The sequence below is a fragment of the Mandrillus leucophaeus genome, unplaced genomic scaffold (assembly GCF_000951045.1).
Source record: "Mandrillus leucophaeus isolate KB7577 unplaced genomic scaffold, Mleu.le_1.0 Scaffold319, whole genome shotgun sequence".
NCBI classification, from domain to species: domain Eukaryota; kingdom Metazoa; phylum Chordata; class Mammalia; order Primates; family Cercopithecidae; genus Mandrillus; species Mandrillus leucophaeus.
The window spans coordinates 560,813-574,090 of NW_012103354.1; the positions used below are offsets into that span (position 1 = coordinate 560,813).

Consider the following 13,278-nt stretch of genomic DNA (forward strand, 5'->3'; position numbering starts at 1 on the left):
CTCCTTGTCTATCTGTGGCTTGGGGTCATCGCTCAGACTGAGATCTGAGGGATAGGGCCTGGCCCTGTCAAGGGAACATGGCAGAGGCTGCTCATCTGTGTGTCTCCAGTTCTCCCAGCCTCCTCCCCTCTTTTCTTTGCAAAACCCATTCCAGGAGAGACAAATGTGGCTCCTCCTCCTCACCCTCTACAGAGTGGCAGGCAGGGAGGAGAGGTGGAGGCACGGGAGATCTGCAGGGACTGCTTTGGCATGACCCAGGCTGAGCCAGCCAGAGGCCCTAATCCCGGCTGGGTGTGGTGGCTCATGCCTGTAATCCCAGCACTTTGGGAGGCCAAGGCAGGCAGATCACCTGAGGTTAGGAGTTCAAGGCCAGCCTGGCCAACATGGTGAGACCCTGTCTCTACTAAAAATACAAAAATTTAGTCGGGCTCAGTAGCATGTGCTCGTAATCCCAGCTACTCGGGAGGCTGAGGCAGGAGAATTGCTTGAACCTGGGAGATGGAGGTTGCAGTGAGCCGAGATCGTACCACTGCACTCCAGTGTGGGAGACGGGGTGAGACTTTGACTCAAAAACAAACAAACAAACAAACAACAGAGACCTTAATCCCAGCCACAGCCATTCAGAGAGTCAGGGATGAGGACATGTCTGGGCCAGTCAGTTTTCTCTGAGACTTGGTATTTGCTCTCTGGGGGAGAGAGGATCTCTTTGTTTTGGATTATGAACCAACCAAAGTAGACCTGGGGCTTCCGTACTTTTATTCTGATGGGAGAATGAAGGCGCTGTGGTAGACAGCAGCGTCCAGAGAGAGATGACATACCTGCCCATATTCCTGTACTTTCTGGATCCAGCCATGCTTGACTTGGACAATTCAGTAAGTATTCTTCCTTGCTGATGAAGATTCCAGTTGGGTTTCTGTCTCTTGCAGTTGGATAATGAGGCTCAGAGTGGCAGGGAGTGAAGGGTCCTTTTCAAGGGATGCCCTCCTACTCCACCACACAGTTCAGGTGGTGCCAGCCTTGTGGTGGGCTGTGGACCAGGCAGCCACTGGCGGTGGAAGAGAGACAGGCAGCCCCAGGCCCCCAGGAGTCATGCTGGTGGGGATGGTCAGTGGTGGCATGGCTGAGGTGGGGACGGCAGGGCCTGAGGACCTGCAACCTTGGATTTCTTGGAGACATGTTGGGCTGGCACAACTGGGCTGCCACCCTGGGGGTAAAGATCTGCCCAGCCCCCAAGTCCAGAGATGTCCGGCCTGATCTAGGCAGCCATTCCTGGGCTCCAGAGAGTTCGTCTGGCCCCGAGGAGGTGCAGTGTGGGGTCAAGCAAAGCAGAGACCAGGACAGAAGATTCACTTCCTCAGACGATGAAACTTACTGTCTCTCCACTGCTAATACCCAGAGCCTGTTTGAACCTGCAGGTGGGTATTAGCGGATAGGATACCGCTAGTATCAGTGGATAGGAACAGTTGAGTGGGGGTGTCAGTGGCACTGGAGTGTGCGACGCCAAGTGTGTACATGCACAAGCTCTAAGTGAGAAGGGCACTAGTGTGTGTGCACCAAAGCTGTCTGAGCAAATGTCCACAAAACCACAGGAGGTAGAGCTGAGGGGATGCTACATGTGAGTGTGTGCCAGGGGTGTCTCTAGGAACTTGATGGGAGGGGCCCCAGTGTGTGTATGTGCATGGGGCTTGGCCGGTGTGACAGAGGATGCTCCCCATGGTGGCTGTGAACAGCCTTACGTTGTATCAACCCCCTTTCCGCCCTCTTCTGGGCAATGCCTGTTTCTTGTGTGTGGCAGCAGCTGCTGGAGCGCTGTGCAGAGACCTGGGACCTCACCATGCCCATACATGGGGACCCAATGATGGCTCTTGTGGACTATCACGATGGTGTCATCGCCAGCACAGTGACTCCCCTGCCTGAAGACTTTTTCTGGCCAGAGGAGCTCGTTTCGCCTCCACAAAGGGCAGGAATGAACATTCTCCAAAGGGCAGCCTCCAAAAATGTCTGCTGAGTATCAGGATAAAACAACCCATCTCTGCCACCCGAGGGCGGGCGTCACTTCAAGGTGCGTTCTACTCCGTCTCTCAGAGTCACCAGTGGGACTGCACTCAGTGGCCTGCAGTGGTGACCTGCTTGGTGACCCCCTCACTGGCTTCCTTGCCTTCCTTGTTTACTGCCTCTCCATCTGGTACTCCTGGGATCACCTCCCTAACCAAACCCTCGCACCCACATCCTCATCCCAGGGTCTGGCCCTGATGCTCCTGTCTCCACCGTCCTGTGATGCAGCTTCACCTTCCATCTCCTTGGGCCTCTGATGAGCCCAGGTACCCGGGGTGTTCTCCTTGGCCCCAGCACAGACAGGAGGTATCTCCTTAGGAATGTGCAAAGGACCTCGAATATGGTGCCATATGTGACACACCACAGCATAGGGCATGTCGTGGATGGAGGAGCAGGAAAAGTCAAAAACGTGACAGTCCCAAAGGCCTGTGGGATCCTGAGCCTTTGTGGTAGGAGCTGGGTGTCGGTGTGGGGTGGTTCAGGTTGGCGGCAGCACATGGCTGGACGCCATCACTGTGGAAGTTTCTGCATTCTTTCCTGGGAAGTGGAGCCCCAGAGCACAGAGGTGGCACGGGAGCCATGCCTAGTGGTGTTCAGAACAGAGGAGCGATTACTTTGCATACAGAGAAGGGGATATAAGTGTCTGGCTGTGTCCAGAGAGAGATGCTGGCGGGGCGGGGGTGAGCGGCCACCTAGGACAGCACCAGCTCCGGGATCTGGCTTTGACCCATTCGTGTGCAGGCCACAGTGGTCGGCCGGGCAGGGACTGAGCGAGGGGCCACTTCTCTGCCTCAGAGAGGTGCCCAGGCAGCACTGCGGTGAAGCCACCTGGAGAAGGACAATGGCCTCATCTTCCTTGAAGACCCTCAGTCCTGGGCAGTGGCTGGACTGACGAGGGAACCGCTACTGCACACCCATGAAGGGCCCTGCCCATCTACCTGGGGCCTGCAGCTTCGGAGATGGCTCTACTAGCACCACCTGACTGAGGGTACTGGGGTTGGGAGGGGGCCTGGTGGGCTGTGAGGCCCTCCAGGTTACACCTGAGCCCCCAGAACTGGGTCCCCCACTTTGTAAATGGCAGGGTGGTGATGTTAATGGGTTAAACCTTATGGAACATCTCAAGGGTGGAAGCAAAGCCCAGGATTAAAATGACAGGTTTTGTCTGCAGTTATGAGTGTCGGTGGGTAGTGTGTTTCAAGGTAATAGAAGGGGGCTTCCTCATTCTTCAGAACCCGACTTGTTCACTTTGAACAGTGGCAGCAGGGAGCCGGCAGGTGGCAGTGTGGGCTCAGAGTCGGGGTGGTGACTATGTCAGAGCCAGCCTTGGCTTGTCCAGCAGGGACATGGGCTGGAGAACCAGAAGGATGAGCCTATTTCACGGTCTTTTCCCCCGCTGCACCCTCCTTCAGGATTGCACCCCACTTTCAAGGCACTTGAAGGGGCCTAGGACTATGTTAGTGGGCTCTATTGGAGTTCTGCTGGGAGGGAAATGTGACAGAGGAAGGGGCCCAGGCTCTGTCCTCCAAGAGATTAATAGCTCAAGCCGTGGTCTTGTGGAGGGCATGGAAAGGAAGAGGGGAGTTCCTGCAGAGGGCGAGACAACATCATTTCAGTCTCATTGCCGTTTTCCTCTTTCCTGGTAGTACAGACCATCGGGGTGCTACAAACCAACCACTGTTAGAGTAAAACGTGTAGTCTGTGAAGTTCCTAGAGTCAGGTCCTGAAGTTGATGGCCCATCCTCGTGACGTTACATTAGCCATATCCCAGAGAAATGATGTCAAGTTTCAGTGGGGATAAAAAAAAAAAAGCAACTCCTGTAAGGCACTGACTATCCAAATATTCACATCGACAGGAAACTGACAAGGCTTCAGTGGTGCTTCATGTTGAGAGGTAATGAATGGGTAGGGATTGCTAGCTGGAGGTGCATTTTTATTTTGTTGCTATTTAGTGTTTCCTTTCCTTACAAGTTTCAGAAGGTATAAACCCTACTCGGGAGGCTGAGGTGAGAGGATCACTTGAGACCAAGAGTTTGAGACTAGCCTGGGCAACATAGTGAGACCCTGTCTTTATAAAAGTTAAAAATCAAAAATTAGCTGGGTGTGGTGGGGCACGCCTGTAGTCCCAGCTGCTTGGGAGGCTGAGGTGGGAGGATCACTTGAGGGCAGGAGTTCAAGGCTACAGTGAGCTATGTTCATACCATTGCACTCCAGCCTAGGCGACTGAGAGAGACCCTGTCTGAAGAAAAAAAAAGAAAGAAAGAAAAAAAGAACCCTATGCACTCTCTCAAAGTGTTACTTCTTGCTACATTTTATTGATGATATATTTATTTTGAACACAGAAAAGATACATTGTTGCTTATTCATTGCCTAGTCCAGGAACAAGGATTCAGCTCCATCATTCAAACACTGATGAGTGGGTAGGAATTTTTATCCCTTTTTTCCCCCCAGCACTCTCTGGAGTTGCAGAAGCAGGATGTGTTTCTTAAGAAAGAGTCTCGTTCCTGGAGCGTTTTAAAGGCTATACAGTACAACAGACAGATATTTTTTGCCTAGAAAACAGTACACCACTAAGGTGGTCAGAACTGCTTGTAAACAAGTCCCTCCCCCAGGTGGAGTCTGGGGCTCCAGGAGGCGGCACGCAGGACGCTACAGAACCTCTGGGTGGGTTCCTTTCGGCTCCACACCAGAACAGATTGCCATCCTTGCCACTCCTCTGCTTAAGAAAGAGATTACTAAATCGTCTTAGCCCTTCATTACAGGAACAGAAATGTGGGGAGGCTGGGTAGGGTGCTGTTGTTTAACGATGGGGGACAAGAGGTGGGAGGGAGGCAGAGTGATGGCTGCTGGCGATGCTGGCGGGGACACTCCTCAAAGACGCTTGGCTGCCACCCTCGGTGGGTTGGGTCTTCAGGAATCACTTCCATTACCTGCGTGGTCTTTGATGGAAATCACTGGGGTTTCTCGGTCAAGATCTGAGCCAGCCTTTCTGCAGCCAGGCTGACCCTACAAATCCCCTTCTGTGGCAGCAAGGCCGAGTAGCCTTCTGGTCCTCTTGTGGTGGCAAGGTGGTATTTATGGGGAGTATATCCCCTTCATTTTGTCTCTGCAAACACCCACGTGGGCAAGGCCAGAACACATTCACTCACCATCCCCAGCTATGAGCGGCCACCTAGGAGGACAGCACCAGCTCCGGGATCTGGCTCTGACCCATTTGGGTGCAGGCCACAGTGGTCGGCCGGGCAGGGACTGAGCGAGGGGCCACTTCTCTGCCTCAGAGAGGTGCCCAGGCAGCACTGCGGTGAAGCCACCTGGAGAAGGACAATGACCTCGTCTTCCTTGAAGACCCTTAGTCCTGGGCAGTGGCTGGACTGACGAGGGAACCGCCACTGCACACCCATGAAGGGCCCTGCCCATCCACCTGGGGCCTGCAGCTTAGGAGATGGCTCTACTAGCACCACCTGACTGAGGGTACTGGGGTTGGGAGGGGGCCTGGTGGGCTGTGAGGGCCTCCAGGTTGCACCTGAGCCCCCAGACCCAGGTCCCCCACTTTGTAAGTGGCAGGGTGGTGATGTTGTGGCTCATCTGCCCTGGAATTGAGAGATAGGCACAGCGCACAATGGAACCTCACTGGGGCCTGTCCCGCCTCCCAGGAGGACAAGCTGGCCCTGGGGTAGGGGTCAGGGCAGGCGGCTGACCTTGGATGGTCCAGCAGTTTCCAGAGGCAGAATCAGAATTTGGGCACAGCTTGCCGGCAAGGATAGGGGCAAACGGGCCTGGGAGAGGGAAGAGAAAGTCCAACTTCCTACTTCGCCTCTTTCCCCGCAGCACTGTCTACAGAGGCACAACCAACAGGCCAGGAGGAGGGACGGGAGGCCAGGAGAGCTCCACATTCTGTGAAACCTTTGCCGGTGGGTTTTGTGTTTGTGGTGGGCCTGTGTGTGCGCATGTGCACACACACGTGGAGCATGTCTAGATCTGTGTGTGTACACGGGGTATGTCAGTGTAGATGTCTGTGTGTATACAAGTTTGGTCTGTGTGTGTATGAGTCACGAGTGCATCTCTGTGTGTGTGTGTGTGTGTGTGTGTGTGCATGCCTTTGTGTGCCTAAAGAATGTGGTTCAGCCCATAGGGACCAGCAGGACCCGGCCGGCTGGGTCCCTCACACAATCCTCTCTGGGCCGGAGGCTAGGGCCCGGGTTGGGGTGGGTGAGCCCTGGGAGCCCCTTGACCCTGGGCCTGGGCCTGGCAGTGGCAGCAGGCCCGATGGGGGGCCGGCTCCACACACAGCCTCATAGGGGGGAAGGGTGTCCATGGAGACCGTGTGGAGGCCACTTTGGGCCGGGGTTCTCTGCTCCTGCTGGTGTCGGCCGGGGCTGTGGCTGCTGCCTGAGTTGGAGGTGCCGTCCAGCGTGGGGCAGGAATCAGTCAGAGAGTAGGGTGGCGGTGCGTCCGTGGGGACATACAGCTGTGTGGCCCCTGGCCCCACACACTCCTCGTAGCTACAAGAGAAGAGGCTCCCTCAGTGCCCCACCTAGGCCTTAGGGCTGGGTCTCTCCCAAAGGCCTAGGTGTCTATCTGCAGTGACAAGCTGTCCTGGCTGTGGACCAGGGTGGGCCTTGTCCACGCTGGCTCCAGTGAAACCCTACTACTTCCCTCCACCTCCAGAGGGGGACCTCAGAACCCCTGGGACCTGGATTCGGGAGCTGACTCAGCCCTCATGTGCGGTGTGAGCTCAACGCATGAACACTGAGCTGCCCTGGGTCTCCGGTGCCTCGCAAGCCTCGCAGCAGCAGGGACCACTGTCTAGGGAGCATCTCCCTGCAGCGCACTGGGTGTGCGGGGGCTGGGTAGGACCAACCTCAGGCTACAAGACACCTTGGTCTCCAGCCACTCCAAAGTTCCCATTCTCAGTTTAGGAAAGAGTGACCTGGGCCCCTCTGAACCTACAGATGCAGAGCAAAAAAGCACCCACTGCCCTGGAAAGGACTGGCCGCACCACCCCTGCTCAAGCCCCTGGGGCAGGGGTGAAGGTGGAAGGGCAAGGGGGAGGACATGGGCCATTCATCCAGGACTGGAGGGGTCTCCTAGCACGGAATGGTGGAGGCCCTGACCCCTTTCCCTCTTCGAGTACTGATGGATGATCTGCCTGAGGGGGGCTGGCAGGAGGGGACCAAAGGCCCTCCAGAGAAGAGCTCCCCATGGGGAGGGGGCTGCTCGAGGGCCCCGAGGGCCGTTTGGACACAGCCACTCCTGTGGGCATGATCACAGGCACAGGGCCCTCCTGGCCACAAGCTCCACCTGTCCCTTTCTCTTCCCACTGCCACTGTCTCTGGGGCCCCCAGGAGCTGAGGGCATAACTCTCTCCTTCTAGCTCCATGACCCCCCCACTTCTCTGAGAGGAACCCGTCTTGATCTCTAAGGCCAGTCTCTGCCTTGGTGGCTGCAGATGAGACCACAGAGGCCCCGGGCTCAGCCAGACCTTGTTGCCTGGAAGGTCTCAGCAGGTGTGTGTGTGTGTGTGTGTGTGTGTTTGGAGGGGGAATCACCTCTGTCTTCCTAGTCTTGCCTCCACCTTCCCCACCCCTCCCTACCCCTGTCTCATGCCTGCCCAGCCCTGTCCAGGCCCTGAACCCAACCAGCCTGGGGGGAGGTGCCTGACCACAGTGGAGGCCTGCAGCTGGGGCACCCCCTCGTGCCTGAGGCCAACCCAACGCTCTGCTCTGACTCAGGGAGAAGTCTGCTCCCAGGTACCCCCAGGGCATCTGTGTGCCTCCACCTCCATCAGAAGCAGCCCCACCGGTTCCTGTCCTTTTGATGAGCCTCACTGGGCAGAGGCAGTCTCCTTGGAGTCCAGCTCCTGGTCTCTGGGACCCAGCTGGCCCTTCCCCACACAGGCTAGAGCCACTGACTCCTAGGGGTGGGGGGAGGTGTCTGTGTCCTCAGGCTATGGCCTCAGGAGCCGAGGGCTCAGGTCTAACCCTGAGCCACATCCCCAGATACCCACAGTATCTTCCTCTCCAGGAAAACCCAGGAAGCAGGGTTATTTGTCCCTATTTCATAAATGAAGAAATGGAGCCCTTGAGAGCCACAGTGACATGCCTGAGAGCATCAACCTGGGCAGCGTCCAGGATGGGCTCAAACCCAGGTGGGTCTGACTGGAAAGCCAGGGCAGGGGAAGGGGAGAAGAGGTCAAACCCCACTGTGCCCACTGTAGTGCGGCACACGCGAGCTCACCTGCCTCTGGGCCTTTGCTCATCTGTGCCCTCTGCTGGTCACACCCTCCTCTGTATCTCTGAAGGTCCCAGTTCCTCCCAACCCAAGCACCACACATGCTTGACAAAGGCCGATTTCCCGTGTCAGCCCATCCTCCCTGATCCCCTCCCCTCGTCCTCCTCAGCATGGATAGTTTATCACCTGTGGCCTCGAAATAGTAGTGACACCACTGGTGGGAAGAGCCAGTGCCTTGCTGAGCATTTTACCGGCACTTCTGTGTCATTTTCATGAGTATCCTGCGGGGCAGGTATTATTATTATTATTTTATTTTATTTTTTTTTAGATGAAGTCTCGCTCTGTCGCCAAGGCTGGCGTGCAGTGGTGCGATCTCAGCTCACTGCAACCTCCACCTCCTGGGTTCAAGCGATTCTCCTGCCTCAGCCTCCCGAGTAGCTGGGACTACAGGTGCCCACCACCATGCCCGGCTAATTTTTTGTATTTTTAGTAGAGATGGGGTTTCACCGTGTTAGCCAGGATGGTCTCAATCTCCTGACCTCGTGATCTGCCCACCTCAGCCTCCCAAAGTGCTGGGATTACAGGCATGAGCCCCCGTGTCCAGCCGGGGCAGGTATTATTACATGGACATTTCAACAATGGAGAAGCAGGCACCGCAGGATTAAGTAACTTGCTCATGATCATACAAGAAAGAGTTTCCAGAGCGAGTGTACCTGGGGCCATCAGATGTCGGCATATGGGCTCGTCCCCTCTTTGCTGCCCTAGTCCCTGGTGTTATTTATTGAAACACAATGAACTTTTTTTTCCCTAGGGGAAGTTGATCCCATGGTCACTGAAATAACCAAATACTCTCTGGCCTTCCCTCCCACCTCCAGGGAGACAGCCGGAGGAGCAGATCCCCAGGGAGCTCAGGACAGCTGCCATGGAACCTCCCCTGAAACTGCAAGGGCATTCCTGGCACACCTAGTCAGCAGCCTGAGGAGCTGGGCTTGTCTCTTCCTTTCCTAGCACTTCCAGGTGACATCTGCTAAGTCACACTGCCTCAATGGGACCTACTTGGTCAGGAGTGGGGAGGAGGTGGCCATGCCCACTGAGCAGGTGTTTTCTGCATTTATACTATGTGGAGAGGTGCCACTCTTTCCCGTGATGGAGTTGGGGGGTCTTTGTGTCCAGGGCCCCATCCTCTAATGCCCCCTTCCCCACATAGCCTCCTTACCCTGGTGGAGAATCTGGGTACAGCTCCCTGAGTACCGTGGCATCCACGTCCCCATCAGAGCTGATGTCCAAGGGTGGGGGCCAGTCCTCCGAGGAGCTGCAGGCATAGCGCATCCTGTGGCTTGAGCGGCTGTATGTGTGCCCGTCCAACACTGCAGGGAACAGACCACCGGCCTGGGCCTCAGACCAGCATGCAGGGACGGTCCTCATGGGTCTATGGGTCTACCTGGGGCCATGGAGGCTCAGATTCCCCACCTGACCACTCCTCTCCTCGCCAGTCACAGCTACCTTCATCCATCAGTGACAGCTTCAGAATGTGAGTGTCATTGTCGTGTTGGGCATGGGGATACAGAGAGGAAGCAGAGCTGGCCCTGTCCTGGCCAGCTCCCAAGGTGGTGGCAGCCTGCCTTGGGGATAGCCTGGTACTGGGCAGTGTGTTGTGAGGTTTGGTAGAGGTCCTACTGGGACTGTGGGAGTAGAGGCAGTCCTGACCAGTTGGGAAGTCAGGGAGGGCTTCCTGGAGGAGGGGCTGCTACAGCTGAGTCTTGTCTAGGATTTAACCAGGGGAAGAGGGGAAGGCTGGGAGAAGGGAACTGAATAGCTTTCCAAGGAGGGAGATAAGAAAGAAGAGTGCTTTCTGTGGAGTTGGGCTGGGCATGGAAAATGGGGAGGAGAGTAGCAAGGAACGAGGGCTGCAGAGAACTCTGGGATCAGCCCTCCCCCACCCCAACCACAATCAATTCCCTTTAGGTATCTTGGGGGGAAAAAAGGCATCTATGATGAGTCTGGCACCTCCCCACACTGCATTCTCCTCTGCGTTTTTTTTTTTTTTTTTTTTTTTTTTTTTTTTTTTTTTACCATGTGTCAGTACATCAAAGGCTCTGAAAAGTCCTGCAGCTAAGAAACACATTTAACTGTGCTTGTCCAGCATTCGACCTCAGAATCTTCCTTTCTTAGACCTAGTAACACTGCTTAGGAAATGCTGCTGGAGCAGAATCCTCTCATTCCACAGCTGAAGTTCCGGGAGGACCAGTGACTTGCTGGAGGACAACGCACAGTGAGTGGTTGGGCTGGAGGGCAGCTGGGTGTCTTGGTTCCTCCTTGCTAAGTTCTCTACAGCCTAGTTTCTGACAGGTGTAGTCCTGGATGGGAACAGCGGGAGCTGCAAAGGTGGCTCCCACACGAGGTCTCCCCAGCCCAGGGCTCCCAGGTGTCTCCTCCCCTCTGGGGGTGGAGCTTGACGTCAGGGGCGGAGCTATAACCTTTCTCCGCTGTGAGTGGCGCAGTTGCCACCCCCATTCTGCAGACAAGGAAGCTGATGCTCAGGGTCACATACGTGGTGAAGCATGGAGTTGGAGTTTATGCAGTCTGTATAAACCCAGAGACTGCTCTTCCCACTCCCCTAAACTCTTTTCCCCACTCTTCATATAATAGTGAGTGGAAGAATCTGGATATGAAACGATATCTACTGGTACAATTCCAGGATTATATACCGACACCAAGAAAGCTCTTAGAAGAAAATATTCCAAACACGTTGATGGTGGCCCTGTCCACATGACAGGATCATGACCCTTATTTCTTTCTTTATATTTCTTTTCTTATATTATCTATATTTTTAAGGTTTTCTATAATGAACACACATTACTTTTCTACTAGGAGAAATGAGGTCAATAACATATGCTGTTAAAAAGGAGCTGAAATGAGATTTGTTTCTCCTGTTCAGGGCACCAGCTGAGAGACAGAATTTTTGCAAGAACTTAGGGAAGAAACTAAGGAAAGACAACAGCACACAGCAACAAGGTGAGGCTGGAAGTTGAACCAGGGCTGCTGGGCTCGGGTGCCAGGCACCCCTTCCCCCCACTAGCCAGCATTGCCAGGGAAGGGGTTTTGGGTTCAGGGGAGGGTTCCACCTGCAGGGCAGCAGGTGTGCTGGTCACACAGGGATCCCTGGGGAAAGTCAGGGCTGCTTCCTGGACCTGAGTGGATTGGCTGGTGGGCAGCACTGAGAGCTTCTTCTTGGGCTGCTTTTTCTTGGACTTCCCAGAGGGGAGCATCTTGGGAAAACTGAGGCTGCCCTAAGGTGCTCACACCCCAAACCTGAGACATGCAGCTGGGCAGAGCTCCTGAGAAACAACTGGAAAGAAACAAGCACCCTCCACCCCCATTCGAACTTCCCAAATCCCTTCTTTTCCCTTCTCTCCTGACTTCCCTGTCAGCACAGACCCAGATAGTCCAGGAATCTGGAAGCCCTGCTTCCCACTTCACTAAGGTGAAACCTCCTCTTCACCCCAATACCATGGTTCATTATTTAACATCACTCCAAATTCACTGCCCCTTGACAGGTTCTGGGAGAGGGAGGAAGAGGAACTGGCACCCATGAGGACCTGCTGTGCTCAATTTCTATGATCTCATCTACCTCACAGCCCACTGTGGGAGGAGAGCAGTGGTTACCCCTTCCACCAGATGAAGGGACCGAGAGTGAAGTCACTTGCTCTAAACCTGCAGCAAGTGACAGGAGACAGAGTCAGCCACCAGATCTCTCTTGAAGCTCAAAATGGAACAGAATTACAGAATTTTCTTTTTCTTTCTTTCCTTCTCTCTTCTTTCTTTCTTTCCCTCTCCTTCCTTCCTTCCTTCCCTTCCTTCCTTCCTTCCCTTCCTTCCTTCCTTCCTTCCTTCCTTCCTTCCTTCCTTCCTTCTTTCCTTCTTTCTTTCTCTCTTTCTTTCTTTCTTTCTTTCTCTCTCTCTCTCTCTCTTTCTTTCTTTCTTTCTTTCTTTCTTTCTTTCTTTCTTTGCCTTTCTTTTCTTTCCTGTCTTTCATCTTTCTTTTTTCTTTCTTCTTTCTCCTTTTTCTTTTTTCTCTCTCTTCTTTCTTTTCTTTCTTTCTTTTTCTCTCTTTATTTCTCCCTCCTTCCTTCCTCTGTCCCTCCCTCCCTCCCTCTTTCTTCTTCCTGCCCCACCCCCATCTCATTCTCAAACATTTGTGGCTCCTCTCTCTGTCTGGCTAGACTACAGAAAGGTTCTGTGGGCAGGCAGAGGGCCAGCTCTGTCCTGAGGGCAATGGGGAGCCATTGGGAAGTGGTCACAGTCCTGTCACTTTGGGCGCCTTGTGGAGAATGCCTTAGAGGTGCCAGGCTGGTGGCTGGCAGGCAGGGACAGCTGGCATTAGTGCAGTGGCCTGGGAGCAGGTTTTCTTGGAGAAAAAGAGATGCTGAAAATAGCTCACATTTATTGAGCATGTATATACCCATTAGCCAGGTGCTGTGCTCATTTAGTCCTCACAATAACTATTTGAGGTGGATCCTCCGGTACCAGTTTTATAGACAACTCGCCTGAGGCACAGAGAGTTTTGGCAACTTTCCTGAGGATGCGCATAGGAAGTAGGAAATCAGGCCTCTGTGGACACCTGGAGCCTGAGGTGCCTGTGGGGCTTCGCGGGGTGATGTCCAGGGGACTTCTGGGCATGTCGTTCTGGAGCTGACCTGAGAGCTGGAGCCAGGTAAGGGAGGATGATGGATGGTGGATGAGGTGGAGCAGGGAGTGGGTGTAGAGAGAGGAGCAGGACCAAGGTGTGGGATCTGAGGGACCTTCACCTATAAAGGGACAGAGGAGAGGAATCCATAGCCAGAGGGGTGGGACAGAGGCCAAGAGGGCTTCAGTCACCAGAGCTGGGGGGCTGTGGGTGTGTCTGACAGGTGGAAGGGGCCCAGTGCCAAAGGTTGGGGCTTGCTGGTGCACTGCCCCTCCCTTTTTTAAATTTTTTTTTTTTTTTTTTTTTTT

The 13,278-nt window shown here is 54.5% G+C and overlaps 1 protein-coding gene, 1 long non-coding RNA gene and 1 pseudogene across 3 annotated transcripts in view; 2 read left to right on the plus strand and 1 right to left on the minus strand.

Moving 5' to 3' along the window:
• BEAN1 (brain expressed, associated with NEDD4, 1) overlaps positions 1–13,278 on the minus strand; it is a 32,959-nt gene that overhangs the window by 7,055 nt on the left and 12,626 nt on the right. Inside the window, exons 2-3 of one of the 2 annotated variants that reach the window (XM_011987899.1) lie at positions 9,500–9,650; positions 4,254–4,291 (exon numbers count right to left, since the gene is read on the minus strand). In XM_011987899.1, the coding sequence (XP_011843289.1) occupies positions 4,254–4,291; positions 9,500–9,612 (151 nt within the window). In that variant the 5' untranslated portion in view covers positions 9,613–9,650. Of the gene's footprint in view, positions 1–4,253; positions 4,292–4,745; positions 6,555–9,499; positions 9,651–13,278 lie in introns of those variants that run through there. The other variant, XM_011987898.1, reaches the window with a different exon arrangement.
• Positions 1,705–2,312, plus strand: LOC105545115 (annotated as a pseudogene).
• LOC105545113 overlaps positions 10,831–13,278 on the plus strand; it is a 14,947-nt gene continuing 12,499 nt past the window's right edge. Inside the window, exons 1-2 of the long non-coding RNA XR_001006872.1 lie at positions 10,831–10,969; positions 11,222–11,298. This is a non-coding gene — a long non-coding RNA (uncharacterized LOC105545113). The remainder of the gene's footprint in view (positions 10,970–11,221; positions 11,299–13,278) is intronic.